Source organism: Musca domestica, unplaced genomic scaffold, assembly GCF_030504385.1.
Source record: "Musca domestica strain aabys unplaced genomic scaffold, Musca_domestica.polishedcontigs.V.1.1 2, whole genome shotgun sequence".
Lineage (NCBI taxonomy): Eukaryota > Metazoa > Arthropoda > Insecta > Diptera > Muscidae > Musca > Musca domestica.
In genome coordinates, this window is record NW_026712249.1 from 16,912,982 (window position 1) to 16,929,136 (window position 16,155).

General features: G+C 35.5%; 2 protein-coding genes across 5 annotated transcripts in view; one reads left to right on the forward strand and one right to left on the reverse strand.

Annotated features, from left to right (window-relative positions):
- The window catches only part of LOC101895256 (ecotropic viral integration site 5 ortholog), a 145,468-nt gene that overhangs the window by 60,813 nt on the left and 68,500 nt on the right, over positions 1–16,155 (reverse strand). The gene's annotated exons all lie outside the window — the stretch shown is intronic.
- On the forward strand, positions 668–8,347 carry LOC101896015 (sphingosine kinase 2). The gene is made up of 2 exons (XM_059121896.1): positions 668–687; positions 5,699–8,347. The coding sequence occupies exon 2, from the start codon at positions 5,815–5,817 to the stop codon at positions 7,873–7,875; it is 2,061 nt and encodes a 686-aa protein (XP_058977879.1). The 5' UTR covers positions 668–687; positions 5,699–5,814; the 3' UTR covers positions 7,876–8,347.

Sequence of the window (16,155 nt, forward strand, 5' to 3'; positions counted from 1 at the left end):
CATTTTCGTAATTCCCCACACTCTCGATTACCGTCATTTTTGCAAAAGAGATTAATGCAGGTGAGAGAAATAACAATGAGTTAATCCCGTTTTATCTTTTATTTGGAGTAAAGAAATGAAAAAAGAAAAAAACATAACAAAACCACTTGTAATCAAGAGACCTTGGCTCAGAGAAAATGTAAATTAGAGGAAGAGAGAATGCTATCAACAATGGATTAATCCCATTGTAGTTACTATTTGATTGAAACAAAAAAAAAACAAAAGACCATGTCTCAGAGAGATGTTAATATTAAGGGGAAGTAGAGAGAGAATGAATTTATCCCGTTTGAAAAAAATAAAAACAAAACACCTGTAATCATGATTTCCCCCCAATTATAGAGAGAGAAGACAAATGATGGGGAGAAAGAGAAATTAAAGCTGAGCTTAACTCAAAGACACAAGATGATGTTTGATTTTGTTTTTTCTTTGCTTCAAAGTCAATTAAAAGTTGAATGAAGAGGGCAACGGTTTGGACATAAACATACATGCACACACACATTTGTGTGGGGGGAAGGTATGGTATGTGGCGAAGTGGGTATATGTTTGTGTTTGATAGTAAAAAACAAAGTGTGAATTTCCTTTTTCTTTTTTGGTTTTGCAGTGTTTAGTTGTTGGAACTTAGTTTAAAATCAACCGTCAAATCGAAAGGTAATCAAAACGAGTGTAACGAAGCTGGTCGGTCGTTCGTTTGTTAGCTTGCTCGTTCGTCCATCTACAAATACAATAACAAAATATACGCACGTGATAGTAAACAAGGCATTGGTGTCGTTGTTATTATTGTTGGATTAGAAATGTAATGGCGGTGGGGAATGGGAAAGAGGGGAATTTACTCATCGTCACCAGAAAAAAAAACGAGATAGATGGGTGTTGGATAGATAGATAAATGGAGCATTGTCTGATATGAATTTGGAAATAGAGCAGTGGTCACTCGGCTGTTGTTGTTATTGTTATTATTTTCATTGTTGTCGATTGCTTAACCCCACCACACAACCACCTGTGAGTGTTTGTTTTGTTGTTGTTGTGGTGTTCCTGTGTGTGAAATGTGATTTAATCGGGTATTGTGTTATTGTGCCATGCCATTGGAGAAGTAGACTGTGGGAGGCAGGCATGGTGGTAGTGATTGTTTGAATGGGTGGATGGATGGATAGGTTGATAGTTACCTTTCTAAATTTCATTGTTTGAAAGTTAACCAACAATTGACGTTTTTGCAATCCTCCTCAGAGGGTCTGTTGGGCATATCAATCATATCTCATCAACGTCATCATCAAAAATGATTTGCAAATAAATATCAAAAAAAAAAAAAAAATGAAGAGTGGGAGGTGGTGACAAACTAAAATACGACCCGCTACATACAAAAATACATATGTTCCGTGTAATAACAGCCACAACTGAAATACATACATGTAATCTTATCTGAAGTTTTATAGTTTCGCAGAATTAGCAATGGTAGAAAATACTGCAAATCGAAATGAAAAAGTAAAAAATATAGACAATAAATGAATCATAAATTGTTTTTGGTGACAAAATGACGGGACCACCTGTTCGAGGTGGATATTTGCGAATAAACATTTACAAACCCCCAGAAAAAAAAATTCATAAAAATGATAAAAATTTATGACAACAGAAAACAAAAACACTAGTGTTTACGGATATGTTTTGTTGTTGTTAAAAATAAAAACTTGTTTGACAAATTGCATGTATCCAGCGCAACAGTGTTGGCTGAATTTTAAACGAAACAAAAAAAACTTTTTTTTCAAACACGATAACTGGGCTAATGACATTATTTCACTAATATAAACTGAAAACAAAAAATAAATAAAATATTTTTGAATGAAATCCATTGTGGAAAAAAGAAGACAAATGGGGTAAATTTATGATAACATATGGAATAAATTAAAAAAAAAAATCTATTTAAAATAGTTTATAAAAATATTTGATAAAAATCCATGATTAAAAAAAATGGTGTGCAGAAATAATACTTAAAAAATTCACTTAAAAAAATATTGATAAAAATTAGTTAAAAGAAATATTCTTTTTAAAAACATTTATGGCTACGAAAAATTATAATAAAATTATGTTAACTTTTTCCAATTTTTTTTTTTTTTTTTTTGATAATGCTCTTCTTGGGCAGGCTTTTTCTTTTAAACCTTCATGAAATATAAAAATATTCTTTAAAAAAAATGTAGGAAATATTCTTTAAACAATTTAGGAAAATTTTTAATCCCCGAATATGAAAAACATTTTAGTTAAAATTTAAAAAGATGAGTTATAAAATTTAAAAATATATATATAAAATTTCTTTGAAGAAATACGGGTTTAAAAATTCACGATTATTTAAAATGATAAGTAAAAAATATTAATTTTATTTTTTAGTAACCGTACATTTATAAACTTTTTTAGTCATGCATTTTCTTAAAAATTCATGACCATTTATTTCTAGAATGGTCAATAAATAAACGAATATAAACAAAACTTTAAATAATTTTTTTTTTAATTTAAAAAAAACACAATTTCTTCGCTGTTTTTTAAATATTTATAAAATTACAAAAAAAATATGTATATTTAAAAAAAATTGATTACCAAAAATTTTTTTTAATATTTAAAAAAAATGCCGAAAGAAAATTATGATTTAAAAAAATACCTGATTACAAAATAATTTTCTTTGACAATTAAATGTTTTTTTTTTAATATTCTTAAGAAGTACACGATCATAAAAATATTGTTGGATATTCTTAAAAAAAGTAGGAAAAACAATATTTAAAAAAATCCGCTATTATAAAAAAAATATTCCACGATTAAAAAAAATATAAGAAATTAAGTAAATTATATATTTTTAGAAAATTCATTTCCAAAAGTTCTTTGATTATTAAAAATAAAATTTTTAGAAATAGTCAAAATATTAATTTTCAGAATTTTATCTCTCATCCTTCCTCCAATACCAAATATAGTACCTTTCAGCACTTTTCGTACAATTATGGAACACATTTTCGAAAGCACCTCCATATGTCAAGGCTACACATGAACAGCAATTCTAATACAAAATTTCAGATTTCAAGCACTATCTGTTCACCCATTACCAAAAGGTACCAAATAGTTCCAAGTAGTAATGGTAGTATTTAGTACTATTCGTACAATTTTAGTACACATTTCCAAAATTACCTCCATATCTCAATTCTAGATACCAACAGAGACCTCAATATTAAGTTTCGGGATTCCAGCTATAACTCTTTATCCAATACCCAATTTAGTACCATTTAGTACTTTTCGTACAAGAATGGTGTACATATCCAAAATCACCACCAGATCTGAATTTCAGATATCTACAGAGATCTCAATATCAAATTTGAGGAGTCCAGCCCATCCCTTCACCTAATACAAAACTTAGTACCATCTTGTACTTTTTGGTACGAAATAAAGTACAAATATAGTACACATTTCCAAAACCACCTTCATAGCTCAATTCCGGTTACCAACAGAGACCTCCATGTCAAATTTACTTTACGTACAATTATTGTACACATTTCGAAAAACCGCCTCCATATCTCAATTCCAGATCCAAAACCACCACCATATCTCCATCCCAGATACCAACAGAGACCTAAATATCAGTTTTCGGAACTTGAGCTCTATCCCTTTACCCAATTCCGAATAATTTTGTCATAGTTACCAAAATACCATTGGTATCTGAGGTTGAGATTTGGATTTAAACTAAATTTTGGAATTGAATAAAGGGGTAGAGTTGGAATGCCGAAATTTGGTATTGAGGTCTCGGTTGGTATCTGGAATTGATATTTTGGGGTGGGGTTTGCAAATGGGTATTATATTTGTACGAAAAGTACTAAATTTGGGGAAAAGGATAATACTGAAATCCTGATATTCGAAATGGATGTCACTGTGGGTGTCTGTGGTTAAGAGAAGAAGCTTATTTTGGATAGCTGTACTATAATTGTACTAAATGGTACTAAATTTGGTAAGGGGGGGAAATTTCCGAGCTATAATCCTGAAATTTTATATTAAGGTCTCTGTTGGTATCTGAGGTTAAGATAAACAGGGTGAGATGAAAAAACTGCAACCAACTTCAGAGACTGCTGTCATTTCTAAGCCACTCGTTCGACAGCCGTTAAAATTAAATGATCGTATTTACTTGGCAAAGAGGTCAGGTGAAAATGTGCACCTTCGTTTGGCCACCAGAACTTAAGCGCTGGCCATGGTGATGGTGTGGGCCGCCATAACAGCCGATGGTCGCTCTCCGCTCGTTGTGTTAATCGACCGTGGTATCAGAATAAATGGCGAATATTATCACGAAAATATTCTGGAGAGTGTATTAAAGCCTTGGGCAAGGGAAATTTTTTGGCCGCAGACCTTGGACATTCCAACAGGACTCAGAACGCGCCACACAAGAATGGTTGCAAAATGAGGATCCTTACTTCATTTCCAGCGCACAATGGTCAGTGTCGAACACCTCAAGCAAGCGCTTGGCCGGAAATGGGCCAAAATACCGCAGAGCAACATTCGGGCATTTTGTGACGGTTTCATTGGCCGTTCGAAGGCCATAATTCGTGCCAAAGGTGACCAATTCGAACAAATCTAAACTTATTCTGAAATTCGATGCTATTTCCGACATTCTTTGGCTTTCATTAAAAAAAAATTACAAAAATAAAAAAATAATAAAAAAAAATAAAAAAAAAATTAAAAAAAAAAAAATAAAAAAATTAAAAAAAAAAAATTAAAAAAAAAAATAAAAAAAAAAATAAAAAAAATGTAAAAATTATGGCGTTTGACTTTGTTGCAACCTGCATGTCAGACTACACATGAACAGCGACTCTAATAAAAAATTTCACATTTCAAGCTTTATCTCTTCACCTATTACCATCCTCGGCCAGTATATGCATTTACCCAAAATGCACGATTTTCAATGGCTTTTCCCTTTTCAATTTCCACAGATCATAACTTGGGATATGAATAAAAGGCATTTTTTGTGGGCTGAACCCTTAACCTTCCAATGACAAACAAATCGCATTTTCTATATATCACTTCGTAGGGTGTCACTGCCACCAAGGTGGTATTGATATCAACATCGAGTTACTATCGCTGAACAGCAAAAAAACAAAATTGGTAACTGATATGACCAAAGCTATTGGTTGGATGGGTAAAATAAAGCACAAGAAAAGCCCGATATAAAATAGAAAATAATAAAAACAACAACAACAGCAACAAATACAACAACTATACTGATAACCAAATTCGAATCGTAGCATGATTGAGCCGTATGGCAAAAAAAAGAGACGTCTTTAGTAGGCAACGGACATTCAAAGGTGAAACACGGACAAGTCGATATTTGGAAAAAAAAAAAGTAGAATTTAGGTGGGCTCCCAGGGAGGTTGTGGGGAACAAGAATTTATTGGATTTAAATAGAAATTGTTGTAATTTCAAAAAAAAAAAAATGATAAACAAGTCATTAAATCGCCATTAACTGAATATTTTTTTTAAAATTTTCAAATTTCTTATCAAAATCTTTTTTTTTTTAAATTTTTTTAAGATTTTGAAAAAACAGATAAATAAATCATTAAATCGCCATTATCTGAATATTTTTTACAATTTTCAAATTTCTTATCAAAATCGTTTTTTTTTTTAATTTTTCCTTTATTTTTCGAAACAGTTAAAGGCGCCGTAGTTTGGTTTTTTATCAAAAACTGAAAAAAAAATCAAAGACTTTCCAGAGCTTTGATAAGGAATAACGACAATTTGAAGGAGCGGGGAAAAAAGGGAAGACCCATGACCGCCAACGGAGTTTATGGTAATCATATCAACAATAACTCCCCCCCTCATCATCATCATCAGCCGCCCAGTGGAATACCCAATGTCTCAACCACAAACATGTCTCAACCACCTGTAACCAACTCCCCAACCTCTTCACCCTCCCATCAACCGAATGGCATCGAATTAACGGAGAACTTCTATATCAATAATCGCAATAAACGAAAACATAATCTCAAGATCCAAGTCCAATTGAATGCCAACGGAATTTATTTGCGACGCGAGACCCCCGATCATGATCAGATTACAGAGCAATTGATACGCATGGAGGACATAATTGGTAGCTATTGTGGTGGCAAGGTCAAGAAAAAGACGGGAGGTGTATTGCACTCCTGCAAGCGTAAACAGGAAGAAGATGAGGAGCAGCATCACAGCGAGGGCTCTACAGACAGCCAGAGGCAGTCCCAGCAGCAGCAGGATATTTCTGCCTATTTATATATCTATGCCTATGTGAGAAAGGAGAAACCCCTGAGGCGCATGCGCACTGTGAGAATCCTGAGATTCCGTTCCTTTTTGACCTATGAGGATAACTTGAAATCCGCCGAAAGATGGCAGCGTGCCATCAAAATAAACAAAGGCTCCGACATGCATAGCCTGGGCCGCAAACCTCTACTGATTTTCCTTAATCCCAAATCAGGATCCGGCAAGGGTAGAGTTATGTTCCAAAAGCAAGTGATTCCCGTGCTCAAGGAAGCCGACATACCCTATGAACTGATGGTCACAACCCATGCCAATTTTGCCCGGGAAATGGTGAAGAAACGTCAGGATTTGCCTCAAAAATACAGCGGCATTGTGGTGGCCTCCGGTGATGGCCTCTACTTCGAGGTACTCAATGGCATTATGGAGCGCTTAGATTGGAGAGTTTTGACCCGAGATTTGCCGTTGGGCATTATACCCTGTGGTTCGGGTAATGGCCTGGCCAAGAGTATTGCCCATTGCTACAATGAACCCTATGAGCCCAAGCCCATTGTAAATGCCTCGCTGACATGTGTCTCCGGAAAATGGGCCCCCTTGGATGTGGTGCGCGTCGAGCTTTTGACCAAAGAAAAACAGCAACAGGAAATGTTCTCCTTTTTGGCCATTGGTTGGGGTCTCATTGCCGATGTGGATATAGAAAGTGAAAAGTTAAGGTCCATTGGGGCCCAAAGATTTACCCTGTGGTCAATACACAGGATTCTTAATTTAAGGACCTATAAGGGTAAACTAAGCTATTTGCCCTGGAAGAGAACGGCTCAGGAAACGGTGAGAGGTTCCCTACGGCACAAGGTACGTAAATCGGGCTCCACCTCGGTTTTAAGGCGGTTCCAGGATGCCCTCAATGAGGATGAGGCGGAAAGGCCAAACAATGAAGGCTTTGCCGATGCCTGTGATGGTGAAAATGATGATGATAATGACTTTGCCGACATTATATCCCAATCTACCTATAGTCCGGATAGCTGGGCCTCAGCCAAATCAAATGTCACTGCCTACTATTCCATACCGGGTCATTCGCTGCGCTCCAATCGCAGTGTGGCCACCATACAAAGTCGCATTGAGGCTGCCAATGCCGAGTTCAACACCACAAGGCCCCAATCGAAAATACCCGCCATCACCGAACCCCCGGCTGCGGATTGGATTTGTGAGGAGGGCGAGTATGTCATGGTCCATGCGGCCTATACCACTCATCTGGCCTCGGATTGTTATTTTGTCCCCGATTCCAAGCTGAATGATGGCATAATTTATTTGGTTGTCATCCGGGCCGGGGTTGGCAAGTCGCAATTGGTACAATTCCTTTTGAATCTAAGTGCCGGCACCCATTTGGCCGAGGCTCCCACGCCCCACATGCAGGTAATACCTGTTTCAGCTTTTCGCATAGAACCTGATCTAAGTGAGTCTGGCATACTGACAGTGGATGGTGAAAAGGTTCCCTATGGCAATTTGCAGGCGGAAATTTTCCCAGGTCTCATAAAAACAATGGTGCCCAATGTTCCCAGTCCGCCGGCGGCAGCAGCAGCAACAGGAAATAATGGGTCAGAATAAATTACCAGTCAATTTTGTGGGGAAGATTCCAAAGAGAATTTCATAAAAAAATAACTGGGAAGATGATAATTTGCTATTAACCGGCCTCCCTCCCTTGCCTTTCCCCCTCCTAGCTGTTGGGGAAACTAGAAGAAAAACCCGACATTTGTTGCGTGTAAAAATCAATTTATCTAGGCATGGTGGAACAATGTTGCGAAAATAAAACGAAATAATTGAAACTATGGCCAATAGAGAGGAGAGATGGAGAAACGGGGGGGAGGGGTAAGGGAGGCATATAATTTTGTTACACAGTGATCATCGCCGAGCGAAAAATGCCACAAAATTCCAATTCTTTTTGTTTAATACGTTTTTGTTTTTTATTTTATTATTATTTTAACCCTCCCTAGTGATAAGATAATTTGTAAACGGTGCTGAATAGCTATGCGATTTTTTTTATACAAACACACATAAATATATCTATCTATTATTTGTATATAGTTCTCGTTTTTTTTTTTTTTTTTTTTTTTTTTTTGATAAGTGATATGAAATAACAATAAAAAATTGTTTTAAAAAATATAAGATTTGTAGAGTTTATTGATCTTGAATTTTATTTTTGTGACCAATTCGAAGGGATTTTTTATGGATTTAGATCACATATAGAGATTTATTTTGTTCCGAGACTTATAGTGGAATTTAGCATAGAATATTTTCTCCATTGACATCAACATCCAAAAATACCGCCTAGTGGGATATTTTGCCCCTATTGGCAAGGATTCTTAACCCATTTCCTTGCGAGACTTAATTCTTATTTTTTATTCCCTCAGCCATATGGCTGGAGAAGGTCAATATATCATTTGATACGGCCAAAACGTGGCTCATCGAAAAAACGATTTTAGACCCTAGGTCTCTTTGGACCAAATCAGTTTCAGGACATTTGGAGGCGATCCAGCGATGCCTGTCCGTTCGTCCGTCTGTCTGGCTGGATACTGCGCACAATAACTCTCGAAGGGAGTATCCGTTTTGGTGTAAATTTAGTATATCGTAATCTTATTATCAAACTTAGAACGAGTTCTGAGATGGCCACTATTGGTCCACTCCTTCTGGTACACCCTCCCAAAAAAGGTCGAATCTTTCAAAAAATATATTTTTCTGCACAGAAAGAGAGAAAGAGAGCCAATTTTGCTCCAACTTTGCAAATCCTAAAATTTGCATCAGTGTCAGGTCAGGTGCAAAAATGGACAATATCGGTTCACTCCATCAAGTACCTCCCCCATGGAGGGTAAACATTTTGAAAATTTTTAACTTTTATAAAATGTGATTTAACAGACCGATTGCCTTCAAACTACACAAATCACAATATTTTTATTAACCCAAGGTCTGGTGTGAAGACCGGACCACTCCCTCTAGTGCCTTACCCACAAATTGCCAACGTTTTTAATAACTAAAAGTATCATAAAATCCGAAATAAGCATCCGGTTCTCTTTATATTTCACATATCCCATTATTTCCTCCTTCTGGTACCTCACCCACAAAGGGGTCAAAATTTTGGATATTCATGAAGCTCATAAAACACGAAATCAACATCGGATTCCATTCAGACTTGACACATTTCAATATTTCAATCAACACAAGATCTGTTACAAAAATGGTAGGATAGAATCATTTCTTCTGGTACCTACCCCACAGAGAGTCAATGTTTTGAATAACCAAAACATGAACCTGTATATCCAATTATCTGCCAGAGCAGACGGTGCATATTGCAAATTCCAAATATTAATTTTGAATCGGAAGGTATCATGTGGGTCTGAATAGGTAAGTAGCTGTCATATAAAGTGGTGCGCATTTTGAACTTTAAATGTTAAATTCCAAACTTTTCGAAAATGTCGCTAAAAACTTCAGAACAGCGAATTTAGGAATATACCTTTTCTACGGATGCTACGTATAGACAATTTTCTGTCGAATTATGTTTTACACAATACGAACTCCAAATACAAAATTTGAGAATACGCTGGTGAAAAAAATCGTCAAAAATACTGAATTTTAGGAGGTACATTTATAAGGGTTCTATACCAAAACGTTGACCTATATAGCCAATTATTTGTCAGAGATAGCGTCACGGACTCCAATTACCAAATTCGAAATTATTCTGTTGAATACATGTAGTTGAAATCCTTAAAATACCGTCTACTGAGAGGTATAGTTATATGGGGTCCATAGCAAAACTGTGATCTATACGTAGAGTTCTCTGCAAGGACGTTTCTATATACTGGGAACGCAAACAACCTATTGACAGCAAATTCAGCTTAACATTGTGACTCCTCATTTAAAACCCAGAATATACAATTGGCCCAAATGAAAATTCTCGCCCAGCCTCAACCCCGCTTTAATTTCCCTCAAATTGAGCGATAATTTTTTAAGAAATTCAAAAAATTTATAATTCTGAAATTATTTTTGCCTATAAGGTCCATATATTCGGATAGTACTCCTCGAGGGTTTTGATGATAAAAACTAAAAAAAAAAAAAAACAAGCTAAAAAGTATCAGTCGGTTCTGCCGACGGTATGCGTCTGTCTGTCAATGCCAATGTTCAATTATTTAAATGTATTTTGACATCTGTTGTAATTATTCAAACCCCTCTCTCTATGGAGTGGGTTCTGAAGGAATGGACCAATATTGTCCATTTCAAATATTGTCCATCTCTAAATAAAAATGGTATAAATATTGCGACGTGCCAGGTTTGGTCTATATTGGTAACTTCATCATTATTGAAAATTGCGATCCTTTGTGACTGAGGTACCAGAACGGGTTCGCAGATATATATAAACTTCACAATAGATCTTGTGTAAGCAAAAATATTTGTAGGTGTGAAATTTGAAGAGAGTTAAATGCTTATTTCACATTCTTTGAGCGTTTTGTTTTCCAAAATATTGAACTCTATGTGGGGGAGGTACCAGAAGGAATTGTCCGATCTCTACCATATTTATAACAGATCTTGTGTTGATCGAAATATTGAGATGTGCCAAGTCTGAATGGAATCGGATATTAACTTGGCATTTTATGAGCTTCATGGATATTCCAAATTTCGACCATTTGTGGGGGAGGTACCAGAAGGAGTGGACCGATATATTCCATATTCACACCAGAACTTTGGTTAATAAAAATATTGGGATATGTGGAATTTGACAATCGGACTCTTGCATCACATTTTATAGGAGTTGTAATTATTCAAAATTTTGACCCTTTGCGGGGAAGGTACTTGATGGAGTGGACCGACATTGTCCAGTATCTCACCTGACATAGCTCTGATACAAATTTTAGAATTTGCAGATTTATTGCAATATTCTTTATTGCAAAAACCTTTCTCGTTCTGCGCAGTAAAATATTTGTTTCTTTGAAAATTTCGATCTTTTGGCGCAGAAGAACCAGATAGGGTGGACCGATATGTTCCATTTTCACACCAGAACTTCGTTTAATAAAAACATTGAAATATGCGTAATTTGAAGACGGTCGGACTCTTACATCACATTTTATAAGAATTGTAATTATTCAAAATTTTGACCCTTTGTGGGGGAGGTACTTGATGGAGTAGACCGATATAGTCCATTTTCGCACCTGACATAGAACTGATGCAAATATTAGGATTTGCAAAGCAAAATCGGATTATTGTTCGCCTTTCTGTGCAAAAAATATGTTTTTTTCTTTTTGAAAATATCGACCTTTGTGAAGGAGGTACTAGAAGGAGTAGACCGATTTATTCCATCTGTACAAAATACTTTGTACATACTTTTGAGTGAGATTGAGGCGCTGGGAAAATCCAACAATTAAAAATAAATATTTCCAAATTATCAGTTTCCCAGCGGTCATAAAATATCACATGTGTAGAATTAAGTGATCTTGTGCGCTGTCGCATACGATAATGTGTAAGATAATAAAGGTCATGACCCACACACACAGTATCGATGCGTACAGTGGATAGCCAAGACCACTTGAATGAAGGGACAAGCACCCATGCAATGTTTCTTTTAAATCTAATAATAGATAAGAACAATTGTGTGGCTGCGACTAGGTTAAGTTAGATTAGTTTCAGTAGTACGTAAGGAACATATTTTAAAAATAAAATTAGAATTGAACCAACAACCAAACGATACGGTTGTGTTTTCTCTTCTCCCGCTTAAATATGGTCAATCGAGCCTTCACTTTTTTATAAAGTGGAAATAACTAGCGGCCGTAAAAAAAAAAAAAAAATTGTAGGAGTTTTCCCCCACCAGTGGTAAGAGACTCACTACAAGCAGAAATAGATATTCTCCAGAAATAGAGGAGAATTTCTACACAAAACAAAGTCCGTTAAGGCATTTTAAATATAAGACCATAGGGGCATTTTGAAATAGCCGAAGGGACTAATTTGAATAAAAAAGCCATAGGGGCAAAATAAAAAAAAAAAAAAAAGCCATAGGGGCAAAATAAAAAAAAAAGCCATAGGGGCAAAAACAAAAAAAAAAAAAAGCCATAGGGGCAAAAATAAAAATAAAACGAAAAGAGGACAACAGAAGTCCCAAATAAAAAAAAAAAATATATATACATAGTTTTGAAAAGAGGACAAAGAGTCCCATCTAAAAAATTTTAAATTCATTCAAAAATGTTCAAAGACATAGAAGAAGCTGTCACCACTTTGGCAGACTATTTCGAGGTGTTAACGTCGACGTCAACCTTTGAAAAAGTGAAACACGTCGAGGCATGGAAAGTACTGGTAGAAAATACATATTACCAGTTACGACGGTACTTGAGGATATACCAAAAATATCTTCCAAGCCATATGAATGCATTACCATGTGAGGTGGATATGTGTTTACTGTCGGCAATGAAACTTCTAACAACTCGGAGTCGGAAATCCACAGATATGTACATCGATGATGAAATCGAAGAGTCGATGAAACCTCCATTAGGATGGATGCTCTCCGTAAAATGGGACTATTCAACTTGGGAAGAACAATTGGAAGAAAGCAGACAATTAAACTACGTAGAAAAAAAGGAAGATTACGACAGAGAATTGGAAGATGGTTTGCACGGACAAATGCGAGCCTATGAACACAATTTACAATCTCTGCAGGGGCAAGTAATCAAACTGCGTTCTCAAATAAAAATCGAAGTTGAAAAAAGTGAACGGATATTGAGAAATGCGAAGGCCCACGAAAAATATCTGCTCGCCCAACATGAAGAAAACATGCGGGCCAAGGATGAAGAATTGGAAGAGAAATATCGTGTTCATAAAGGTCAAGTGCGACATCTGGAAACCAAGTTAGAAAATATGAATGAAAAATTAGCTAGTTTGGAAGGAGCGCGGCAAGTCGTCGAAGCTGAGAGAGATGACCTGCCCAAACAACTGACAAATTTAAGAGAGGGACTTAATGCTGATAATCTAAAACAGATTCGCTGCTTAGAAGGTAATATTGTGAAGTTTTTCCCGCCGGCAAGTCCTCAATTTGAGGAACAAGATGATGGAGGAAATTCAGAGGTCGAATCCGCCCCCACCAATGAAGCACTCGGTGAAGAACGAATGGATTTTTACGATGACAACGAAAAGATTGATAATGGGGACTACCTAAATATACATTTGGTAAGAGAAGAAATAAATAATCTTGTTGCAGAAGAGACAAAAGAAGGAAAGCCGTTATGCACAAAAGGCCCCAACATTTACGGCGAATATAATTATTACGACAACGATTCTAACGGAAAAGAACGCATCGAAGAAGTGGGAAAAGCCGAACAAATTTCTCTGGCTCCGGTTCCGAAAGAAATCAATAGCAAACCGTCAATGGCCATTAAAACAGAAGACGACAAACCGAAACTTACCATAAAACCATTGCCAATACTTTTCTACAGTGATGATGACAGTCTGCAACGATGGACTATCAAATCGGCAGCATGGACAATGAAGCCGGCAGATAAAGGTGGCGGTATCGACAAGAGAGACTGGGCAAAGAAATGGAGTCGTTTCCTGAAAGCGGTTACTTAACGAGACATTCATATTATTTTACATAGTATATACATGTTTATATATAGATTATATTTCATATTGTTATATTTGAATATTTCGTGCCAATCATTTTATAAAAAAAAAAAAATACAGTCCACTATAAAAATATACACATTTAAGCCGCCCGGGAGAATGTACAAAATACTTTGTACATACTTTTGAGTGAGATTGAGGCGCTGGGAAAATCCAACAATTAAAAATAAATATTTCCAAATTATCAGTTTCCCAGCGGTCATAAAATATCACATGTGTAGAATTAAGTGATCTTGTGCGCTGTCGCATACGATAATGTGTAAGATAATAAAGGTCATGACCCACACACACAGTATCGATGCGTACAGTGGATAGCCAAGACCACTTGAATGAAGGGACAAGCACCCATGCAATGTTTCTTTTAAATCTAATAATAGATAAGAACAATTGTGTGGCTGCGACTAGGTTAAGTTAGATTAGTTTCAGTAGTACGTAAGGAACATATTTTAAAAATAAAATTAGAATTGAACCAACAACCAAACGATACGGTTGTGTTTTCTCTTCTCCCGCTTACACCATCTTCACACCAGACCTTGGGTTAGTAAAAACATTGCGATGTGTAAAATTTGGAGACAACCGGACTCTTACATCACATTTTATAAGAGTTTTAATTATTCAAAATTTTAACCCTTTGTGGGGGAGGTACTTGATGGTGTGGACCGATATTGTCCATTTTCGCACCTAACCTAGCACTGATGGAAATATTTGGATTTGCATAGTATTAGCAAAATCTGATCATCCTTTCTCTTTCTGTGCAGAAAATATACTATTTGAAAATGTCGACCTTTTGTGAGGGAGTTCCAGAAGTAGTGGACCGATATTGCCCATCTCCGAACTCGATCTAAGTTTGAAAAAAATATTACAAAAATATTACAAAATATTGCAAAAATATTACAATGTTATCGACTCCAAATGTCCTGAAACGGATTTGGTCCAAAGAGACCTAGGGTCTAAAACGTTATTTCGACTGGCACGTTTTGACCGTATCAAATGATGAGGGTATAAAAACAGGTTTTTTTTTTTAATTTCGAATCAAATATCCGAAAATATTTGTGTATTTCGTATCAAACAAACAAAAATGTTTCCGATTTTCTGTTTTTCTTTTGCGAATTTTAAACGAATTCGTCACGAAGCTCTAACGCTTTTTCCACATTCTTTTTCCAAAAAAGACTTGCAGATTCTTAGGTAATCTAAAACAAGTTTTTTACTACTTCGTCCCGAATTCGACATCAGACTCGGAAACTCGTGCAGAGAGAAAACAAAAAAATTTAGCTAGGGTAGGATGTGATATCCATTACGAACTGCAAATACCAAATTTGAAAACTTTCTGATGAAAAGTGTGTAAAACCCCCGTCAAAATGCCAAATATCTGGAGTATTATGGGATTCATACAAAAACATTGACCCATACGTACTACTTACATAAATTTGGAAATTTACCTGGAAAAAGAAAAAAATAAAAAATATTAATATAAATTCGACAAATATGTAATAATGAAATTGAATCTATTTATTTTAAAGGATATTTAAAGCGTTTATAGAAATACAATTCGAATCACTATAATTCAAAAATGTCGCACTTTATTAAAGTCAACCGAAGATCTAAACATTTTCCTGAAGATTCAAAACACTTTCTTGAAAATATAATTAAAAGCAAATTATTATTTGCAATAATCAATATCACAATAATCAATAATCATACTTGGAAATGTCCAAAAAATGTTATTTTTGTTATATTTCCTATAACGCCTTTTTCTTTAAATTTTATGGAATTTAATTTTCTCGAACAAAATCGGACCCCTAGACTTTTTTCGAATAACGCATACAGCTGTCCGTTCTTGATATTATAGAATCGTAAAATATTTGTTTCCATCAAAAAAAAAGTGTTGGCATAATCTAGCGAGCATTTATCAAAAAATATTTGTTTTTGATTACTCCATGATAATCCAATGTAGATTTTTATTATTTCGTAGTTTCAAAGGTTTTTGACTTTTGGCAAAGCTGGCGCTTATCATTTTGGGAAAAATACGAACGAAAAAAATGCATTTTTGATATCAAGTGACGATTATTTTCAATTTGTCTGCGAATGGTTGTTAGGTGCGAATGTCGGAAACTCAAATCATAAGTAAGTAACATTTACCACCTTCTTTGGGTGTAGAGAAACCTTTGATCCCCCCAAAGGTGTCATACTCATTCGCATTGATGACTTACTCTGATTGCTTGTTGTTCTTACTCC

Coding starts and splice junctions, on each gene's coding strand:
- LOC101896015 (XM_059121896.1), top strand. CDS start 5,815: ATGACCGCCAACGGAGTTTATGGTAATCATATCAACAATAACTCCCCC.